Source organism: Pinus tabuliformis, chromosome 4_2 (genome assembly GCF_031772625.1).
Source record: "Pinus tabuliformis cultivar Carrire ecotype Pingquan chromosome 4_2, CPIR1, whole genome shotgun sequence".
In the NCBI taxonomy this organism is placed as follows: Eukaryota; Viridiplantae; Streptophyta; class Pinopsida; order Pinales; family Pinaceae; genus Pinus; species Pinus tabuliformis.
This window is the reverse complement of record NC_142304.1, coordinates 827,776,631-827,798,619: the sequence shown is the minus strand read 5'-3', so window position 1 is coordinate 827,798,619 and position 21,989 is coordinate 827,776,631. Positions and strand designations below refer to the sequence as shown.

Sequence of the window (21,989 nt, the reverse complement as noted above, 5' to 3'; positions counted from 1 at the left end):
TTCGACCTACTTGGAACAAATTCACAAGAAGCAATTTCAGAACCAAGCAAAGGAAAGAAGAAGTTGAGTCAAAGGAGAGAGAAAGCAAGTCAAAACTAGAAGAATATTCCTTTTGTTGACCAAATCTTTAACTATTGCAATTTGTACATGTGGAGGTCTTTCTATGAAAGAGGCCAAAAATTTTGAGGTAGTTGCAGGCTTAATTCAACCCCTAATTTCAAAATGTTAACCATATTTGGAACAGTTTATAGAGGTGACTTGGAGGAGGGTTGGACTTGGTATCTTGGTGGAAGTTTGATTGTTGGGTTTTCCCCTTTTGGGTTGGCTATTAGCCAAGGGTTTTACCGTGGCTACTAATTTTGGTGTCTTCTATCTTTGTGATCTTTATATTTTCCTAAAAGATCAAACATCATTTGTATAATTGCTTAATGAAGAAGACATCTCGTAATAAGTAATATGAAGATATCTAATATTCACAAGTAATTATCAAGAAGAGAAATTAGGTGTTAGACTTCACCACACTTAATTTCTCAACACAACCAAGTTGAGAATGATTTCCCATAAACTTGATTTCTCAACACAACCTAGTTGAGAATGATTTTCCCTAACTTATTTATCCTCAGATTTTTTGTTCATAGTAACCACTTACTACTATTATTGTCCTAGGAGTGGAGCACATGAGTGTAGGAGGCTATTTTTGAGTTGGAGGAGCTTTTCTTTTTTTCTCACAGTAACCACTTACTACTGTTATTTTCCTAGGAGTGGAGCACATGAGTGTAGGAGGCTATTTTTGAGTTGGAGGAGCTTTTCTTGGAGTATCCTTATTTTACACATGCTTGGAGTATCGTTATTTTACACATGCTACCATGATCTCGAGATGGAGTAGATGAATTGGAGGAATCTTTTGTAAATTTTCCTTATTTACACATCCTATTTATTCCTAGAGATGGAGTGCATGACATGTGGAGGCTTATTCGTAATAAGGTTTGATCTGTTATGAATGGTTTTCGTTGTATTGTGATGGGACCCTACCCTGATTACCTATGGCATATCATTTATTTGGATTTCATGGATGATTTGTTTCAATGTGTGGTTTTAAGGCGCGGTATTGTGGTTTGATTGATTTGAGGACAACTGTCCTGGTCTTGGGGCTCGCTCCTCCCACCTCTTCTTGTACCCAAGAAACGTTGGCTCAGCTCATTCCACTATTACTCCGATCTTTTGTTGTGTCGTCGAGGTGAGTGTTTCCGCTCTGTCTCAAGTCGCTACTCCTCAGGGTTTCGCTTACACACTCGGCAATGTCCTCTGTTCTGCACCCTGTTCTGAAGTTTTGGGACCCCTGGTCTCAATCGTGGGTTTCTGTTTATTCGGCTCTGGTTATGGTCTTGGGTCCTTGTTGTTCTCTGGTTTTGATTATGCTACTAGTTTTTAGATGTCTGCCTCGTTGTTTGACTGTAAATTTGGTTCTTTTCTGCAGGTCATGGTTGTGGGGCAGCTCGACTCTCAGTGTTATTCCAGGATCTAAATAGAGGTAAGCTCTCTCCCTCCATGTTTTAACATTTTGCCTCGTTTTCGACTATCGTTCACTGTTTTTGCTCTTGTCGATGATCCAGGTGGATATTGGTGGCCACCTGCCAAGTCCACTTGGACCCCCACCATTGTTTCTTTCAGCTTTTCAGTTTCCTTAATTGTAGCACAGTTTACTATTTTTAGCAATTTTTCGGGTCCTAAACTTTCGGAGCCATTTTGAGGCCCTAAATGACGTTTTTTTGGAAAAATGGGAGCAACATGGGTCCACCCATGTTGCTCTTCCCAAAGTTGTAGTTCTCGGATAGATATTTCTAACGAGATATTGTACACGTCCAACGGAGATGATATGCCAAAGTTACGACCTCGGGAAGTTGATGTACCAATTTACCCAAACGGGGCCCACAGTTTGGGGTTTCATCTTCTAGGGTTAGGTCGCACCTTGTTGTTCCTCTGTCGATTTGTTTGAAGGGTTATGCTTCTTGCTTGGTCTATTTTCGAGGGCAGTGGCTTCGACCTCCCTAGTTCGTAGCCTGTAATTTATGCCTCCAGGCTGTTGTTGTATATGCGACTGTATTTATGTTTTTAGGAGACTGTGCTCTTGTTGGTCCCGTGGGAAACTCGAAGTTTTGTTTGGTACTGTTGTATAGGACCTCTGTTCTGTAACTTAGCTGTATTTTTGGGCAGCTGTATCTTGGACTGTAGGTATTCGATATCGATATATATACACAGTGATTTCTTTTTGATAATTAAATAGTAAAAGGAAATGTTATGAGTTCTATTGGTACCTGTAGGAATTTGTATATTCCTTTGACAGTGATTTACTTGATTCTTCTGCAAGCTCACTCCGTTGTTTTGCTGAACTTGTCCGCGTACTTTTTTTGCTCCTGTGTTAGTTATTCATTCTCTATCTTCGTTATAAAATGGATAAATGATCTTTGTTAAGTTAGGAAGAAAATACTCAGGCTGCAATTTATGGATTCAGACTTTCTTGTTTTTTTTCAGAATGATTTCATGCTTGTTTCTATTCAGTACTATGATGATAATTACAGTAGTTTTTTTCCTCTTTTTTTTGTAAAGATCATTGTACGATTATTAAACTAACACTAGTTACATTTAGTTATTCCTTGATAACTGTTCTTTCTTGACTGTATTCTAATAGTTAATATTTAAACAAAAATAAAAAGGACGTAAACAAAAGAAAATAGTGGGTTGAGACAGCCTCAAACCTAACATAAAGTCCGAAATACCGTTAACTAGAAATTTAAATGAAAATTAAAAAAACCAACTAAAACTCCTTCTGTTTATAAAGACAAACACTCCAGCCATGACCTCCCTTAGCTGGATGCTCCTGCATCAGGCTCCCGGGGTAGATGAAAATTCATGGCTCCGGTCCATGAGCTCCTCAATAGAATACCCTGCACATTGTATCTGTCCTGCGTCAAGCCACAAACTGTCCTCAATAGGGCGGTTCTTCCACTTGATGAGGTACTGTAGGTACTCCTTTCTTCGAGTCCGCCTGGCCACCTGTGTATCGAGGATTCCTTCGATTTCAAGTGGCTGAGCTGAAGGCATTTGTCTCATCCACGAACTACTCTCTTCCTGGGTATCCCGTTTTGGCTGCGCCGAACTGTCCCCTTCAGGACTGGCAGTGTATGGGAATAAATCCGCCACATTAAAGATGGGCGATATTCCTATACCTGGAGGCAATTGCAGCTCATAGGCATTTGCAGAAAACTTACGCAAAATTTTGCAAGGTCCAATTTTCTTAAATTTCAACTTATTGTATTCGCCCTTAGGGAATCTTTCTTTGCGCAGATGCGCTAGGACTTGATCCCCTACGTTAAATTGTACCTCCCGTCTTTTCAGATCTGCTTTCTGTTTGTACCTTTGACTATTGTCCTGTAATTTTGACTTCACCTGCTCATGTAGGTCATTAATTGCTCTTGCGAAATCTTCCCCGTCAGCACTTCTTCTCTCTAATTGTCCCAAATCTCGTAACTCATGCACTCCTCGGGGATGCATTTCATACAAGATCTAGAAAGGGCTACTTCGTGTGCTTCGATTTGGTGAATCGTTGTAAGCAAATTCCGCTTGGGCAAGTACACAATCCCACATTCGTGAATTTTCCCAAACTAGACTTCGCAGCAGGTTTCCTAAGCTTCTGTTCACCACCTCCATCTGCCCATCAGTCTGTGGGTGATAAGCGGAGCTGAAATTTAACTTTGTATCCAGCTTTTTCCACAAGGTGCGCCAGAAATGTCCTGTGAATTTCACATCCCTGTTGGAAACAATGGACTTGGGTAAGTCGTGCAGTCTGACGACTTCAGTGAAAAACAAGTGTGCTACATGGGTAGCGTCACTGGTTTTCCTGCAAGGGATGAAGTGTGCCATCTTGGAGAAATGGTCCACCACCACCATGATGGAATCGAAACCCCGCTGTGTTTTTGGCAGACCCAGGACAAAGTCCAGACTGACTGAATCCCACGGTCTGTTTGGAATAGGTAAGGGTGTATACAACCCCGTGTTCTGACTGTGCCCTTTCGCCAATTGACATATCTTACACCTGGTCACATATCGTTGCACATCTCTTCGCATCTTCGGCCAGTAATAAAAATGACTGAGCTGATCCAAGGTCTTATCAATGCCGAAATGTCCAGCTAGACCTCCACTATGTTTTTCCCGGATGATGTTCTCCCTCATCGAACATTCTGGAACACACAACTGTCCTCCCTTGAATAGCAACTCCTCCTGCAAGTTATAGTCCAGCCATGGACTATTATTCCTCAACAAGGGATTTTGGCAGGCTTCATAAGCCTCCTTGAAATCTGCATCTATTTGATACAAGTCCTTCAGGTGTTCAAAACCCAACACTTGTATCGTGCTCTCCTATAAGAGTAAAACTCTTCTGCTTAGTGCATCTGCTACCTTGTTGGCTTGACCACTGATATGCTTCAATACGAATGTAAAACTCTGCAAGTACTCCACCCATTTTGTGTGTTTATGATTCAGCTTATGTTGTTGCATAACATACTGTAATGCAGAATTATTAAAAAACAAGACAAACTCATTACCCAACAAATAATGTCTCCAATGCTTCAAGGCTTGGACGACGGCATAAAACTCCTTGTCGTAAGATGTGTATATTTTTGCCTGCTTTCATTTAATTTTTCACTGAAATAAGCTATTGCTTTGTCTTCTTGGCTGAGTACGACTCCAATGGCTGTACCACTGGCATCACAACGAACTTGGAAAAGTTTGTTAAAATCAAGCAACCTCAAAATTGGCCTTTCAGTGATCTTCTTCTTCAATATCTGGAAGCTCTTCTCTGCAGCTTCAGTCCAATGGAAAGGTTGACTTGCCTTTTTGATGGTATCCAACATGGGTGCACAGATTCCACTAAAATTATTTATAAACTTGCGATAGAAACTTGCCAACCCGTGAAAACTCCGAACTTCGAACAGACTCTTAGGGGATGGCCAGCTAAGTATAGCTGCAACTTTTTCTGGGTCCATTTTCAGCTCATTTTCTGCAATCACAAAACCCAAATAAACTAACTCCTGAAAGAAAGAAAGAACATTTTTTAAAATTTATCAGCAACTTATTTTGCTGCAACTTCTCCAGAACATATCTAACGTGTCGAAAATGTTCTTCCTTGGTCTTGCTGAAAATCAGTATATCGTCAAGATACACAATTACGAATTTCCCAATGAACTCCTTCAACATCTCGTTCATCAGGCGCATGAAAGTGCTAGGGGTGTTACTCAACCCAAATGGCATCACCAGCCATTCATACATACCTTTATTGGTTTTGAAAGTTGTTTTCCATTCGTCCCCCTCTCTTATTCTAATTTGGTGATATCCGCTCTCCATATCTATCTTCGAAAAATATGCTGCTCCACTCAAGCAGTCCATCATGTCATCCATTTGTGGCAATGGAAACCTGTACCTGATAGTAATTTTATTTATTGCTCTCGAATCCGTACACATCCGCCACTCGCCTCCTTTCTTGGGAGCTAAAACTGTCGGAACCACACAGGGACTTAAACTTTCCCGTATCAATCCTTTGTCCAACAATTCCTGTACCTGCTTCCTGATCTCTTCATTGTCCTTAGGACTCATCCGGTAAGCAGCTTTGTTTGGTAAACTAGCTCCGGGAATGAAATCTATGTGATGACTGATACTCCGCTTTGGTGGTAACTTATCCAGTAAATCATCCACCACAATGTCGCTGAATTCCTGCAACAAATCCTGGATTTCTTCAGGTAAGTCAGAAATTTCAGTGTGCAACAACACTGCTCTCGGTCTCCTTACAACGGCATACTTTATCTCATTATCTTCAATCTGTTTTAAAAATTCTTTTCCTCCCATCAGCAGCACTTTTGTCCCACTAGTTTCTGTTGTTTCTTCTTCCTTGATGGGTACTAGGGTATGCTTAATCCCATCCTTGACAAACTTGTAACAGTTTGTTTTTCCGTCATGAACAACTTTTCGGTCATACTACCATGGTCTACCTAGTAGAATATGACACACATCCATGGGCATGATGTCACAAATCACCTTGTCCCTATACTTGCCAATATGGAACTCCACCTCAAACCGCTCATCAACTAGTGGTTGATGACCTTTCTGTAACCAAGACACCTTATAGGGAGTTGGGTGCTTCAACTTTTTCAAACTCAATTTCTCCACCATCTCTGTTGCAACCAGATTATCAATGCTTCCACTGTCTATAATCAGTGTGCAGCATTTTCCATGTGACTTGCACACAGTCCGAAAAATGCCTTTCTCTGGGTTTGTTCAGCTGTCTCCTTTGCCGGTTTCAGCAGTACCTTATTCAAGACTAAGGCCTGTCCTGTCTCCGGTACATTCTCTACCTCTTGGGGCGGTGCCTCTGCTTCCTCTGTTTGAGTAACATATGCTCCTCTTTGTCCAGCCTGTTCGCCTTCTGGACACTTAAAGGACTTGTGCCTCCACTTGTGACACTTGTAACACTGGTAGGCAGCCCCTCTACCTCTGCCATTACCCCTTCCTCTCTGGTATGGCCTTCCTCCCCTAGTGCTACCTTCCTTTTATGTTGTCCCTGAGGTCTTTGAACTACTACCTTCTTCACTATTGTTGGCAATCCTTCCTTTGCAAAAGGATTGTCCTTTCCCTCTGCCAGATCCACATCCTCTTCTGGCATTCTGCTTCCTTGCAATCTTTTCTTTTTTGGAGAAAGAATACTTATCTCGTCTAATATCTCCAGCCTTAAGCCATTCACAAACCTTGTTGTCTTTTCTGGGGTGTGTCTTCAATGTAGCCAGCTCTCAGATTCACCCGATAAAATATCTCCGGTATATTCTTTCACTGTCATTCCTCTCTGCTTCAAATTATGCACCTGTCGATACAGAGCAATCTGGTAATCTTTGGGCAAAAACTTACCCTTCATCTTGGCGACCATTCTGGTCCACTTTTTAATAGGTAACTTATTTGATCTTCTCCTTTCTGCTTGGACACTGTCCCACCATAAGGCCGCATGTCCTTTTAACTTGGTGGCAGCGAATTTAACTTTCCTATCTTCGTTGATCTCCTCACATTCAAAGTATTTGTCTAACTCACTAATCCAGTCCAACAGCACTTCTGTGGACAAACTACCATCATAGTTTGAAATCTCAGGCTTTGGCTTACTACTAGCCAATAAAACTAACCTTAACAATTTGATTTCAGGTCCTTCCTCATCTGATCCATCTGTCGTAACTGCAGCTTCTTCATCACTGTCGTCTCCTCCTTCAAGATCCCTTCTCCTTCCTGCTGCCAAACAGGCATTCAGGATCCTAATCTCTTCCCTCAATCCTTCATCTACTACCCTTCAATTAGCTCTGCCACGACCTCTTCTTCCGACTTCCATTTTGTAAAAAAAAACAATTAACTATAACCTGCTCTGATACCAAAAATTGATGGGACCCTACCCTGATTACCTACGACATATCATTTATTTGGATTTCGTGGATGATTTGTTTTGATGTGTGGTTTTAAAGCGCGGTACTGTGGTTTGATTGATTTGAGGACAAGTGTTCTGATCTTGGGGCTCGCTCCTCCGACCTCTTACTGTACACAAGAAACCCTCGCTCAGCTCATTCCACTGTTGTTCCAGTCTTCTGTTGCGCCATCGAGGTGAGTGTTTCCACTTTGTCTCAGGTCGTTGCTCCTCAAGGTTTCGCTTACACACTCGGCAATGTCCTCTGTTCTACACCTTGTTCTGAAGTTTCGAGACCCCTGGTCTCAGTGGTGGGTTTCTGTTTATTAGGCTCTGGTTATGGTCTTGGGTCCTTGTTGTTCTCTGGTTTCGATTATGCTACTGGTTTTCAGATGTTCGCCTCGCTGTTTGACTGTAAATTTGGTTATTTTCTGCAGGTCATGGTTGTGGGGCAGCTCAACTCTCAATGTTATTCCAGGATCTAAATAGAGGTAAGCTCTCTCCCTCCATGTTTTAACATTCTGCCTCGTTTTCGACTATTGTTGACTGTTCTTGCTCCTGGCGAGCAGTGGGCGCTCTGCGACTGTGGCCTTGGCCTGCGGCTTCCTTCCTCCATTAGCAAAACTCGGCTCTGGTAAGTGAGCCTTCCCTAACCCTCGAGTCCGTCTTCAGTTTTCTTGTTTCATGACTCCGTCTCTTGGTTGTTGACGGCTTCGTTTTGGTGGCCGTGACAGGAAATGGAGCTGGGCTCGCTATTGGCTGGTCGCGTGCCTTAACACCTACGCAAGTATTGGGTAGGGTCGCACCTTGTTGTTCCTCTGTCAATTTGTTTGAAGGGTTATGCTTCTTGGTCTATTTTCGAGGGCAGTGGCTTCGACCTCCCTCCCTAGTTCGTAGCCTGTAATTTATGCCTCCAGGCTGTTGTTGTATATGCGACTGTATTTATGTTTTTAGGAGACTGTGCTCATGTTGGTCCCGTGGGAAACTCGAAGTTTTGTTTGGCACTGTTGTACAAGACCTCTGTTCTGTAACTTAGCCGTATTTTTGGGCAGCTGTATCTTGGACTGTAGGTATTCGATATCGATATATATACACAGTGATTTCTTTTTTATAATTAAATAGTAAAAGGAAATGTTATGAGTTCTGTTGGTACCTGTAGGAATTTGTATATTCCTTCGACAGTGATTTACTTGATTCTTCTGCACGCTCACTCCGTTGTTTTGTTGAACTTTTCCGCATACTTTTTTGCTCATGTGTTAGTTATTCGTTCTCTGTCTTCGTTATAAAATGGATAAAGGATCTTTGTTAAGTTAGGAAAAAAAATACTAAGGCTGCAATTTATGGATTCAGAGTTTCTTGTTTGTTTTCAGAATGATTTCATGTGTGTTTCTATTCAGTACTATGATGATAATTACAGTGGTTTTTTTCCTCTTTTCTTTTGTAAAGATCATTGTACAGTTATTAAACTGACAGTAGTTACATTCAGTTATTCCTTGATAACTGTTCTTTCTTGACTATATTCTAAAAGTAAATTTTTAAACAAAAACAAAAATAAAAAGGATGTAAACAAAAACAAATAGTGGGCTGAAATAGTGTCAAACCTAACATAAAGTCCGAAATACCATTAACTAGAAATTTAAATGAAAATTAAAAAAAACTAACTGAAACTACTTCTTTTTGCAAAGACAAACACTCCAGCCATGACCTCCTCCTGCATCATATTGCCCATGCACCCTAGTTGAGAAGGCTTTTCTTACACTTATGTTATCCTTCTATCTTTGCAAACACTCCAGCCATGACCTCCCTTAGCTGGATGCTCCTGCATCATATTGCCCATGCACCCTAGTTGAGAAGGCTTTTCTTACACTTATTTATCCTTCTATCTTTGCAAACACTCCAGCCATGACCTCCCTTAGCTGGATGCTCCTGCATCATATTGCCCATGCACCCTAGTTGAGAAGGCTTTTCTTACACTTATGTTATCCTTCTTATCTGTACAACTCTTTGCTTGTCCTATAAAGGCTAGAGAGGTAGCAGGGAGAGAGAGTCACTTTTTGTTGGTGAGATAGGTGATTGTTTGACTTCTCTTGTCTTCACACCCAAACTAGTCATTGACAATTAGAGGTTGCTCTCATCTTGTTCACATGAATTCATCCTTGCTCATTCATAAGAGAAGGTACTTTGGAAGTGATTTGACAACCCTTAGAGTGCTTTGAAGTTCATCCTTGATCATTCATGAGAGAAGGTTCTTTGGAAGTGATTTGACATCCCTATGCTTTGAAGTTAGCCAATATCCCCAAACATTGGAGTACTTGCAGCTTTGGAATAAAGGTACCATCTTATTTGGAAACTAAATCCCAATTGTTGGATGTGTTTGCTCACCTTACTTGAATGTTTGCAAAGTTGCAAACCTTGCGAATTACTCCCACTTAATTGATTTTCTACCCAATTTTCTACTTCATCGCCCACGGAATCAAGGCACTAAGGTCACTGTTACTAATTTCCAAATTTAAAGCTTGCTATATTTTACATTTTTATATGGAGATCTGAATTTTTATGGGCATAATTGAAGCATTCTAACTAACCTTGGGAATTTCTCCCACTTAATTGATTTTCTACCCAATTTTCTACTTCATTGCCCACAGAATGAAGGCACTAAGGTCAATGTTGCTAATTTCCAAATTTAAAGCTTGCTATATTTTATATTTTTATATGGAGATCTGAATTTTTATGGGCATAATTGAAGCATTCTAACATAATTTGTATGATTTCCAAGGCACAAGTTCATTATTAGGTTTAAATCTGCACTACTGCTTGCTGTTCATATTGATGTAACTTAGAATTCAGGTCTGATTCATATATAACAGCAAATATAATTGCTATTTGAAAGTGTTTTTGGTCTTCCATGTTCATACTTTCTTTTCATATTGAATATGGATTCACCTTTGATGTTAGTAAGCACTAACCCAAAATGCAGATAGACTGTATAAGGTGACAGTGTACTCTCTAGTTGTCTTTAGCTCTTCCACTTACAAGTATAAACTCTTCCATAGTCTATATTTGGAACCAGATGGTGGAGTGTTAACACCTACAATAGCAGTTTATCAAAATTCATTTAAATATACAATATATGCAGAATAATCACCAAATAAATGGGCATTTGGATATATCTATCATAGCAGCTTACCAAACTTCATTTAAATATGCAATTATGTTCAAATATCACCAAATAAATGGACATTTGGATATACCTATGATAGCAGCATAAACTTCATTTCAATATACAATTATGTGCAAAATATCACCAAATCAATGGACATTTGGATATACCTATCATAGAATGGTATGTAAGGAACCCAATCCATCTTCATTTCCTTCATTGGCACTATAGTTTCACCCTCCATTTGAACAGACTTGATGCCAATCTTATCAGACGGAGGAAATGATGAAACAACCTGCCTAGAAATAAGGCTTTAAGGCTTGCAATTTATAATCAAATTACTAAAGACTTGACATAAAAATGCTTCAAAAGAAAAAGATATGAAAGCCAAAAAGCATACCGCCACAGTGACTGGTATGTGGACCACTTTTAATTGGTTTTCAAAAGGTACAAGTTGAGCTGCACAAAGAAGGAAAGATAACGCCTATACCAAGTTAAAATTCATGGAGAAAAACGAACTCTAGAATGCTCTAGAACAAAGGCATGGCCCTTAATCCTACTAATGATTGAACTCTTGAAAATGAAAAGAAAAAATAAGTAAATTACAAACTCTAAATTGGAGACAAAATAACAAGGGCTTACGTTCTGTACAGCCAAAAAGATAAACATTCTTCCCATAAAGTAGCCCACCTTCTTCAAGAGCATTCTGGAAACAATTAGAGGAAATTATAAATGGTAAGTAACAATGAAATAACTTTATGAGACACTAATAGACAATACACCAAAAGCTGTAGACACGAAAAATAACATTAATCCCACACTCCCAAATCATAGGAGAAAAATTTTCACAATAAGGAAAATAACTGGATTTAAGTGGAAACAAGCGTACCAAGCCAACTTAATGCTTACCTCCAAGTTTGAAAAATCCCACTGGATCTTGTAAAGGGTATCCAGCTTATCCCACTGTACATTAACACCAGATACAGTTAGAAAAGTTATTTAGTGTAGTGGAAGGGGTAGTAATTTTGTATCTAGTATACCTACACAAATGACCTCATCCCCAACCCAAGTTGGCATCTCAAAATGCAAAATAAGTATGCAATGCCATTCACAGCTCTATTGAAATAGAGCATCAATACTTTTAGAATCATAGTAAGTTTTTAAATGCACATTAAAATATTTCAGTCCAAAGTGCGTACAGAATTACAAAGGGTTGACGTGTATCAAGGCATAGCACTCAAGCTTACATATTTTCGTCATGAGTGCCTACATAAGATGAGAAAATCACCGAAGCACAAAGCATCAATACTTTTAGAGTCATAGTAAATTTTCAAATGCACATGAAAATATTTCTGTCCAAAGTGTGTACAGAAATACAAAGGGTGGACATGTATCGAGGTAGAGCACTCAAGCTTACAATATTTTCATCACAAGTGCCTACATAAAATGAGAAAATCACCGAAGCACCAACTGACGGCTCATTGTGTTTTCTGGTAGATATTGCAAATCACAATTTAAGAAAATTAAAGTACAAATTGGCATCTCAAAATGCGAAATCAAGTATGCAATTCCATTCGCAGCTCTACTGTATGTACACATCAATAATTTTAGAAGCACAATAAGTTTTCAAACGCACATGAAAACCTCTGTCCAAAGTGAGTACAGAAATGCAAAGGATGGACATGTATCAAGGTAGAGCACTCAAGCTTACATATTTTCATCACGAATGCCTACACAAAGTGAGAAAAGCACAGAAGCACCAATTGACGACTCCTTGTGCTATCTGGTAGATATTACAAATCACGATTTAACAAAGCTAAAGTACAATTAAACGCAATTGAAAGGTCATCAATTTAATAACTCATTAAATGCATGCATAATTCAGACCATAGTGGCAATATTTGTATACAAATTCAAATTTGAACATGATTCAATATGGGAAGAATAAGAAACAACAAAAATCCAGTACAGCTCCAAGTACACATCTCATAGATATGAAAATATGCATTTTCTTTCACAGTTTGAAAGAGCTCAGCCTCAAATATCTAATACAACAGAGAAATAATCCAATTTTTGGGTTTATGAGCCCACAAGGATCAAATAATTAGGTTATGGGATCAAATTCAATCTAATGTGAGTTGATCGTACCATATTTGCAAATTTCCATGCAGAAAAGGTTAATATGGCCAAATCTTGCTAAGTTTAAACTTCGATGGCGATGGAGATAGAAGCAGGCAAAGGAGACATGGATCTGAATCATCAAGCAAGCTCAGCGTAAATCTAGAAATGAAATTTACCTTGACCTTTAGCAATAGAGATAGAAGCAGGGAAAAGGAGACAGGGATCCGAATCATCCAGCAAGTTCAACTTAAATCTAGAAATGAAATTCACCTTGACCTCTATAAGATATATTTAGATTTCACAATAGGATTAACTGGCCATTTAAGATAATCTTACAAACCTAACTAGAACAATTCATAAATTATAATTATGAAAGGTTTAGTCTAGTGCCGAAATACACCACTCAAGTTGTATAATCTAGAAATGAAATTGACCTTGACCTCTATAAGATATATTTAGATTTCACAATAGGATTAACTGGCCATTTAAGATGATCTTACAAATCTAACTAGAACAATTCATAAATTATAATTATGAAAGGTTTAGTCTAATGCCAAAATACACCACTCAAATTGTATCCACAGACACAGTGAAGGTTAATATGGCCAAAGCTTGCTACGGTTTAAACTTCTATGGCAATGGAGATAGAAGCAAGGAAAGGAGACAGGGATCTGAATCATCAAGCAAGCTCAACTTAAATCTAGAAATGAAATTCACCTTGACCTCTAGCAATGGAGATAGAAGAAAGGGAGAGGAGACAGGAGACAAGGATCATTCAGCAAGTTCAGCTCAAATCTAGAAATGAAATTCACCTTGACCTATATAAGATATATTTAGATTTTTTCGTATTCAAGCTTCTGTGATCCATAATGAATTAAGCAAAGTCTTTCAGTAGAAATCACATAAGAAAAAAAAAATTGGCCAACGCGTTTCAAACCAACAAGTGTGGTTCACCGTTCATCATCTGGTCATCAAGCAAGCTCAGCTTAAATCTAGAAATGAAATTCACCTTGACCTATAGCAATGGAGATAGAAGCAAGGGAGAGGAGACAAGAGACAAGGATCCAAATCATTCAGCAAGTTCAGCTCAAATCTAGAAATGAAATTCACCTTGGCCTATATAAGATATATTTAGATTTCACGACTCAAATCTAGAAATGAAATTCACCTTGACCTATATAAGATATATTTAGATTTTTTCTTATTCAAGCTTATGTGATCCATAATGAATTAAGCAAAGTCTTTCGATAGAAATCACATAAGAGAAATTTTTTTGGCCAACGTGTTTCAAACCAACAAGTGTGGTTCATGATCTGGTCCTGATGATGAACCACACTTGTTGGTTCGAAACACGTATTATGTGATTTCTACCGAAATACTTTGCTTAATATATTTAGATTTCACAATAGGATTCACTGGCCATTTAAGATGATCTTACAAATCTAACTAGAACAATTCATAAATTATAATTATGAAAGGTTTAGTCTACTGCCAAAGTACACCAATCAAGTCGGCCAGAAAAATTATCTTATGTGTTTCACGATGATCTTACAAATCTAACTAGAACAATTCATAAATTATAATTATGAAAGGTTTAGTCTAGTGCCAAAGTACACCAATCCAGTTGTATCCACAGCTATGTTGCACGAAACTTCTAGGAACCCAACAATTATCTTATGCGATTTCTACCAAAAGACTTTGCTTAATATATTTAGATTTCACAATAGGATTCACTAGCCATTTAAGATGATCTTACAAATCTAACTAGAAAAATTCATAAATTATAATTATGAAAGGTTTAGTCTAGTGCCAAAGTACACCAATCAAGTCGGCCAGAAAAATTATCTTATGTGTTTCACGATAGGATTAATTGGCCATTTAAGATGATCTTACAAATCTAACTAGAACAATTCATAAATTATAATTATGAAAGGTTTAGTCTAGTGCCAAAGTACACCAATCTAGTTGTATCCACAGCTATGTTGCACGAAACTTCTAGGAACCCAACGTTCCAGGATATACCCGTACCCGCCGAAACTCGACCATAATGTACTCATCTATGAGAGTTAATATAGACTTGGTTTTCCTTGTAAATTGTCATCTATGGGTCTTATTCCCTTTTTTCTCGCAAAATACTATGTTATTCACTTATAAATTTATTTATATATATCCAACTCCAAACCAACTTAGATCCACAGACACAGACAGTGGTTCCATTCATGAAAGCGTCCTTAGAGAGGATATTAGTTGCCCTTCATACTCTAACAAGATCACATAGGACCAAGTTCATATCTCTCCTTCATACTCTTATAGGATGACAAAAGCCAAATTCAGTCGTAGGATATGGCAACTTGAAGCATCAAAGTACTCTCGCAAGATCACAAAAGACCAAATTCATATCTCCCCTTCATACTCTAATAGGATGACAAAAGCCAAACTGACTTGTACGATGTGCCAGCATGAAGAGACAGACATCAGATTTACTTTCATGACAAACTAGAAATCTTAGTGTGGATCAATCAGGGAACTAGTTCTATCCTCACAATCCCTCAAAAACATATTAACTATGAGAAGTGTGTTCACCGGGATGCTAGTTTCATCCTCAAAAAGCATCAAAACTACCCAACCAAGAGAAGAACATAGAAAAGTTCCTTCTTACATTCTTTGACAGTAACAAAAAGCCCAATTGAACAGGAGAACCAGATGAATGAGCATTAGTTTCCATTCACATTTTTACAGAGCAATAAACAACACAACTGCATAAATCAGAAATCTCAAGTCCTCGGATTTTAAAGGTTTGCGAATTGTACCAACCTCAGTGCCAACGGGAAATGCAGCTTGCCACAAATCATCCTGGAAATACAAGCTTTCATATGAATTATAATAAATAACTATCAAAAAATTAACTCAATTAGGCACAGGCATAATAGAAATTATGGGCCAAATATCACACCCTCATCTAGCAGAATGAGAATATAAAGTTTTAAATACTTCCGAAATCTCCAAACCCAAAAACTAAACAAAAAAGGCATTAAAAAGAAAAATAGGAAAACTTTAAAAAAGGAGCTTACCATATTTCTCCTGTGAGGGATAATCTCAGGTGGTGTAGCAGAAAACTGGACTTTTTTTGCACTAGAAAAGGTTGGCACAGAAACCCGTGGAAAACATGCCTCATTTGCAGTAGGCAAAGTCAGTGCAGAATCCCCAGGAGGCTTTGCCTCCTTGCTCTTTTTGGTTTTAGGTGGGGGTGCAGTAGACAGACCCTTTTTTGTAGAAGGCAAGGTCGGTACAACACCCTCTGGAGACCTTGCCTTCTCCTTCTTTCTTTTTTGAACTTTAGGTTTTGCCATATCTTCAATTGCAGAAACCTTCGATATATTCTGAAAAAAAATAAAATCAGATGGATATCTTACAAGACTGAAACTGAAATTGAAAACCAACAAAACAAGCACCTCACTACAATAAATTCCAATGTATATTTGATGAAAAAATAAAACAGATATTGGGAGAGAAAATCAGGAATCTGGGAGTTTTATAGGAGAGGAATTTTGAAGGACCTGCATGGCAGATGAAACAGGAGACCACAGGGCTTTCTTGTGGGAATGTAAAGCAAATCTTTAAATATTATTTACTATAAACTATGGGGAACACTGCCATGAATTTTGAGTTACTCTTTGGAAGAATATTTGAATTACAGGTGGAGATGGGCAGTATGTTTCACATGATTCTAATACTTTAAGTTCGAGTTACAGTTGGAAGAATATTTGAATAACAGATAGAGATGGTCGGCATGTTTCACATGTGGCGCATTAGTTCCATCCACAGATAGGTTAAAATGATCCCATATATAAGAAGGTTATAAATTGCCCCTTATACTCGCAGGATCACAAAAAACCAACTTCATATCTTCCCTTCATACACTCGTAGGATGCAACAAAAATAAATTCAATTGTAGGATGTGCAAGGTTGATGAAGCATCAGCCATATTCATACATACTCTGTGGAAAACTAAAAAACTTAGTTGGCATTCACCAGATTACTACTTCCATCCTCAAAAAGCATCAAAACATCCTCATAATGACAGGCACAGTAGGAGCAAAATACAAAGTCAGTCTGCATTCAGCAGGGTGTCGTTTATATCGTCATAAAGGCTTAAAGCCTGACAAGCCCAACTCATTGAAAAGCATTAATTTCATCCGATTCTCCTGGACACCAGAAGACCAAATTCAACTGAAAATTCACTGACTGCATCATCAGACTAGTCAGACGCTACAACCCCTTTACATTCTTACAGAGTAGGAAAATAATTAATTTACAAAATATATAACACACAATTCAACTACGGATGCATGAGTTTCTAACATCAGGCACAAGGAAAAAGGCTCCTCATTACATGGTTTGGCATTGACCAAAAAAACCCGGCCCGACATTACTTCCCCTTCATAGAGTCAAGAAACAACTGATTTGAAGGTAAAATGCATTGCCAGAGTTATACATACGCAATCAAAAGGAAGGATGGATGAATTTATAACATCGGATAGAAGGATAAAAGTTCCTGTACACATTTTTTTAGAGACAAAATACACACTGATATCACTTCCGCTTTAGATTTTTATAGAATTGGGAATTAACCAATTTGAATGGAAGATGCAATCCCGTAATGTAAAGGATGTACGAGACTGTAACACCAGACAGGAGAAAAGTTCATGTTTACATTCTTTGACAGTCATAAAACAGAAAAACCCACTCTGACATTACTTCGCTTGTACATTCTTATGGAGTCTGGGAAATACTTTTTTTGAAAAAGAGACATATTCTAACAGTTGCAGAAAATACCCCATTCAACTATTAAATGTAAGAATTAGTAACATCAGACAGAAGAACAAAAGTCCCTAATTCAATTATTTGACAGATTAAAAAACCCAGTGCGACTCTGGTTCCCGTAGCATTCTTATGGATTCAGGAATGACCCTGATTAAGAGGGAAGATGCATTCACATAGATTAACAAATTCCCTATTCAATTTAAGGATGCACAATTTTACAGAGAGACAAAAGTTTCTGCTTCCATTTTTGACGGTATTAACAAAATACCTAAATTCAATTTAAGGATGCACAATTTTACAGAAGGACAAGAATTCTTGTTTCCATCTTTGACAGTCACAAGTAACCCACGTCAACGGGTGGAGGAGTGAAGGGCACTGTTTCCCATTCACATTTTTATAAAAGACATATGCATAAATAAAATATCGCATGTCCCCAAATTGTAATGGTCAACAAATTATATTAACCTCCCTGCCACCAGGAAATGCCGCTTGCCACAAATCCCTCTGCAAATACAAGCCTCTATCTGAATTAAAATAAAATTAAAAATACACAAAAAGATCGATCAACTCCAGTTTCAGTAGAGATATAATTAAAATTACGAGACAAATACCGCACCGTCATCTACAAAGAATCAGCAAGCCCTGCCGAGAGCCGTAAACCTCAAAATTAAACAGGGTGTTATGATTACCATATTTCTTTCATCAGGAATGATCTGGTACTTTTTACCATGAGGCAAGATTGGCGCAGAACCCCGGGGAGACCCTGCCTCCTCATCCTCCTTTTTTCTCTTTTTCATTATAGGTTGTGCGATATCTTCAATCACAACTGCCTCCTCCACCTCCTTCCTCTTTTTGGTTTCAGGTTTTCTCATATCGTCGATCAGAAAAACCCTTAATATATTCTGAGACATGCAAAAGAAACAATGAGATGGGAGTCTGACCAGAATGAATAGAAGCCCTACAAAACAAGTCCTTCAATACAATAAATTTTCACAAAATCTTGCTGAGAAAAACAAAAGAAATAATGGGACGAAAACGATCAGAAGACACAGGGTTTTACCAGAGGAGAGGCTTTATGGGCTGGGGAAGCAGAGGAGATAGGAGCCCCCGGGGTTTCGTCGTGAAATGCGAAGCAAACCCAGAAAGGTTGTTATTGGGAAACTGCGGCGAATGCTGATGTTTCTTGTTTTTGAAGTGTTAGTTGAAGGAAATTTTGAATTACCGGTACAAACGGTCGGGTACAAACTGTCGACAAATTTGACTAGAGTAGAAAAGTCTTAAAAAATATTCTTGTTTATAATTCCACCCTTTCCAAACTGAGATGCTATGGGATGCACAGAAGTATCCACATTCGAAAACATTGTATTTTAGTAAGGCTCTTAAATAGAATATTCACAGTATAAAGGTTCGATTTCGTTAAAGGTTCGATTTTGTCAATTTATCTTGTGTGTTAGAGAACATGGACGAGAATATTTGTCATTTGATTTTAAATATTAAAAATTTAGAGCCGTGGAGTTGGTGATGCACTGGTTTTCATATTGTTTGTATTTTTTATACTACGGGTATATCAGTGACGTCTCCAGAGATTTGAATACGGGTGGGACTACAGGTGGTAGAACAAAAGTATCAAATTGATCCCCAAGATAATGGGATCACTCATTTGAAAAGTGCAATCTTGAAAACAAAAAGGGGAGTGCTTATAATATCACCCTTTATCTCTTAAGGTAGGTTGTAATATTATTTGTAGTAGTTTTTAAGTGTAATTTTTTGGAGTTTCCGACAAATTTTTGGTCGGAATTCGGCGAAAAAAATTGTGGCCAAATCTGGATTTGTGTTGTTTAAATTGGTTTTTCACTGCATATATGGATTCAGCACCCTCAAAAACCCTTGGGGCACTTTGATTGTGAAGAGTTCGCCCATCAAATTTGTGATATCAATGAATTCCTGCCAGATTCTAGACAAATTAGATTGGAAAATAAACCGGAAAACTTTCCAAAAAGTCACACTTAATGACTACTCAATATTATTACATGAACTTGTGATTATTACAAGGCGAGGTACATGGAAAAGTTTATTAAAGTCAATGAGATGGGAAATAATGCCTCAAGGAAGGTTGGTACTTTCACACATTTCTATTATAGAGGAGCAAATTCATAAGGGCTCGAAAATTATATCAAGAAGCAAAGATGGGATCATCTTGAATGAGACCCATGTTGGTAGTGAATTGATATGTGAAATTAAGCTGGTGTGGGAGTAAATTTTGCTCAACGTCTTTTATGATTTGAGTGTGAATTGCTTTCTTTAGGGTAGGATGGAGTGTGGAAGCAATAGTGCCTTAAGAATGCAATTAGTCCCACCCCATGGGATTGTTCCTTGCAGTTCCAATTATCGCTCTTAGTCATTTGTTGGAAGTTATGTGTTTGTTTCCTTATTATCTTATAGAGGTCCATTCAAGATTGGAGTCATGGTAGAGCGTAGTCACCCAAAACGGTGTTTTCTGTGTGAAGCAGTGGAGTTAAATCATATAATAAAGTACACAAAAGTCAATTATTGTCATCATTACACAATAAGAGGGGAGACATTTCAACCAATCATATTTGAGATAAATAGAAATAAATTTTATTTTAAAATAATAAATTTAATTTCATAATGTTAAACTTTGGATAGATTTTAAATTTTTTTAGTCAAAGAAAAAATAATAGCAAGTTAATGAAAAATTGAATATGTTATATTCTGCGAGCGGCAGGTATAGTAAGGTGTATAATGGAATAATGGAATTATTATAACCAAAATAACCACACATACCAGTCTTCAAATACACCAACGCAACAAATCATACAGTGTATTCAGCAAAATTAATATTATACAGTGTATACTGCTGTACGAACAATGGGTTGTATTCGGGTTGACAAAAACACAGATATTTGTGTGATCCGCTACAAAGATGCCTCAAGGATGATGATCCTTATGTGCGAAAGACGGCTGCTATATGTGTTGCTAAACTTTATGATATTAATGTTGAACTGGTGGAGGATAGAGGGTTTCTAGAGACTCTTAAGGACTTGATTTCAGACAGCAATCCCATGGTTGTAGCGAATGTCGTGGCAGCACTGGCAGAGATCCAAGAAAACAGTAGTAGAGCAATATTTGAAATTACTAGTCACACACTTTTTAAACTTTTGGCAGCGCTCAATGAATGCACTGAATGGGGTCAAGTGTTTATACTAGATGCTCTTTCAAAATACAAGGCAAGTGATGCCCGAGATGCAGAGAACATTGTTGAACGTGTAACTCCTCGTCTTCAGCATGCTAACTGTGCAGTTGTACTTTTGGCTGTCAAGGTGATTCTGCAGCAAATGGAGCTTATTACAAGCACTGATGTTGTTAGAAACCTCTGTAAGAAAATATCTCCAAAATATCTAACAAGGTGACGCCCATTTACATTGTTAGTATATGTTAGGCAGTGATAATATTTATATATCTGTTACAGAGAGTGTGTCTCTCAAACAACTCTACAATGGACGATTCATGACGATTAACTCCCACACGACCAACAATTGTAAGAAACCCGCAAAGAACCAATGCAGAAACAACTGGGAAAGGTGAAAATTCTCAACACGAATACACAGTCAATCCAACAGTGTTTTCATTTCAATTCAGCGCATATAATAATGCAGTAAATAATACAGTTAAACGCATCAATACCAATACCATAACACAGCGTTTCAACCAGCATTGATGTCAGAGCAGCATTGATGGAGATTCGAACCTCGACTATTCAGTTTCCATGCGGTCAGAGACAAGCTTCGACTTATGAGAGACAGATGCGTTATAGAGCGTTATGGACAGAGCGCAGTGGTGACAGAGGCGTCAAAACAGTTAGCCCAGAGCGACCAGCGGAACCGATGGGGAGAGCGATAGGCTGAGCGTTAGACTGAGAAGGCAAGCAAGTTTTGCAGAGTTGACAGACTCTTAAAATACCCAGGCCTCTATTTTCAGATTGCTGGAATGTACGTTACATCCATAATAGCAGCACTGACAATTATATGAATGTACATGACTTGCAGGTAAGAAAGGCCACAGAAAACAAGTGGCTCATATTAATTATGCAGGGCAGGAATACGCCTGCTCTGATACCATGTTAAACACACATGGACAGCAAGAGAGATATGAAAGATAAAACATGCAATACAATTTTATTAACAAATGGTTTACATTTATAGTACATGTAGTGACCGTTGGGTTTCACATCCCAAGGTCTCTTGGACTACTTAGTCTATTCAGCTTCCACACTAACCCATTTAGGATTAGGTGTCCAACACTCTTCATTAATATCCAAGTTATCAGCATAGTTATAAAAAGATTCGAGGTGCTCTTCAGCTGATATTCCTTCTTTAC

The 21,989-nt window shown here is 38.2% G+C and overlaps 1 protein-coding gene and 1 pseudogene across 4 annotated transcripts in view; one reads left to right on the top strand and one right to left on the bottom strand.

Annotated features, from left to right (window-relative positions):
- Positions 1–18,903, bottom strand: part of LOC149172223 (protein HEAT INTOLERANT 4-like) — a 123,651-nt gene extending 104,748 nt beyond the window's left edge. For 2 of the 4 annotated variants that reach the window (XM_089424262.1, XM_089424263.1), the window contains exons 1-8: positions 18,652–18,903; positions 18,281–18,493; positions 15,839–16,147; positions 15,582–15,620; positions 11,556–11,609; positions 11,289–11,352; positions 11,047–11,105; positions 10,817–10,941 (exon numbers count right to left, since the gene is read on the bottom strand). In XM_089424262.1, the coding sequence (XP_089280388.1) occupies positions 10,817–10,941; positions 11,047–11,105; positions 11,289–11,352; positions 11,556–11,609; positions 15,582–15,620; positions 15,839–16,147; positions 18,281–18,463 (833 nt within the window). In that variant the 5' untranslated portion in view covers positions 18,464–18,493; positions 18,652–18,903. Of the gene's footprint in view, positions 1–10,816; positions 10,942–11,046; positions 11,106–11,288; positions 11,353–11,555; positions 11,610–15,581; positions 15,621–15,838; positions 16,148–17,859; positions 18,096–18,207; positions 18,494–18,651 lie in introns of those variants that run through there. The other 2 variants (XM_089424265.1, XM_089424266.1) reach the window with 2 other exon arrangements.
- Positions 18,904–20,314: 1,411 nt separating this feature from the next.
- Positions 20,315–21,517, top strand: LOC149172222 (beta-adaptin-like protein B pseudogene; annotated as a pseudogene).
- Positions 21,518–21,989: the final 472 nt, after the last annotated feature.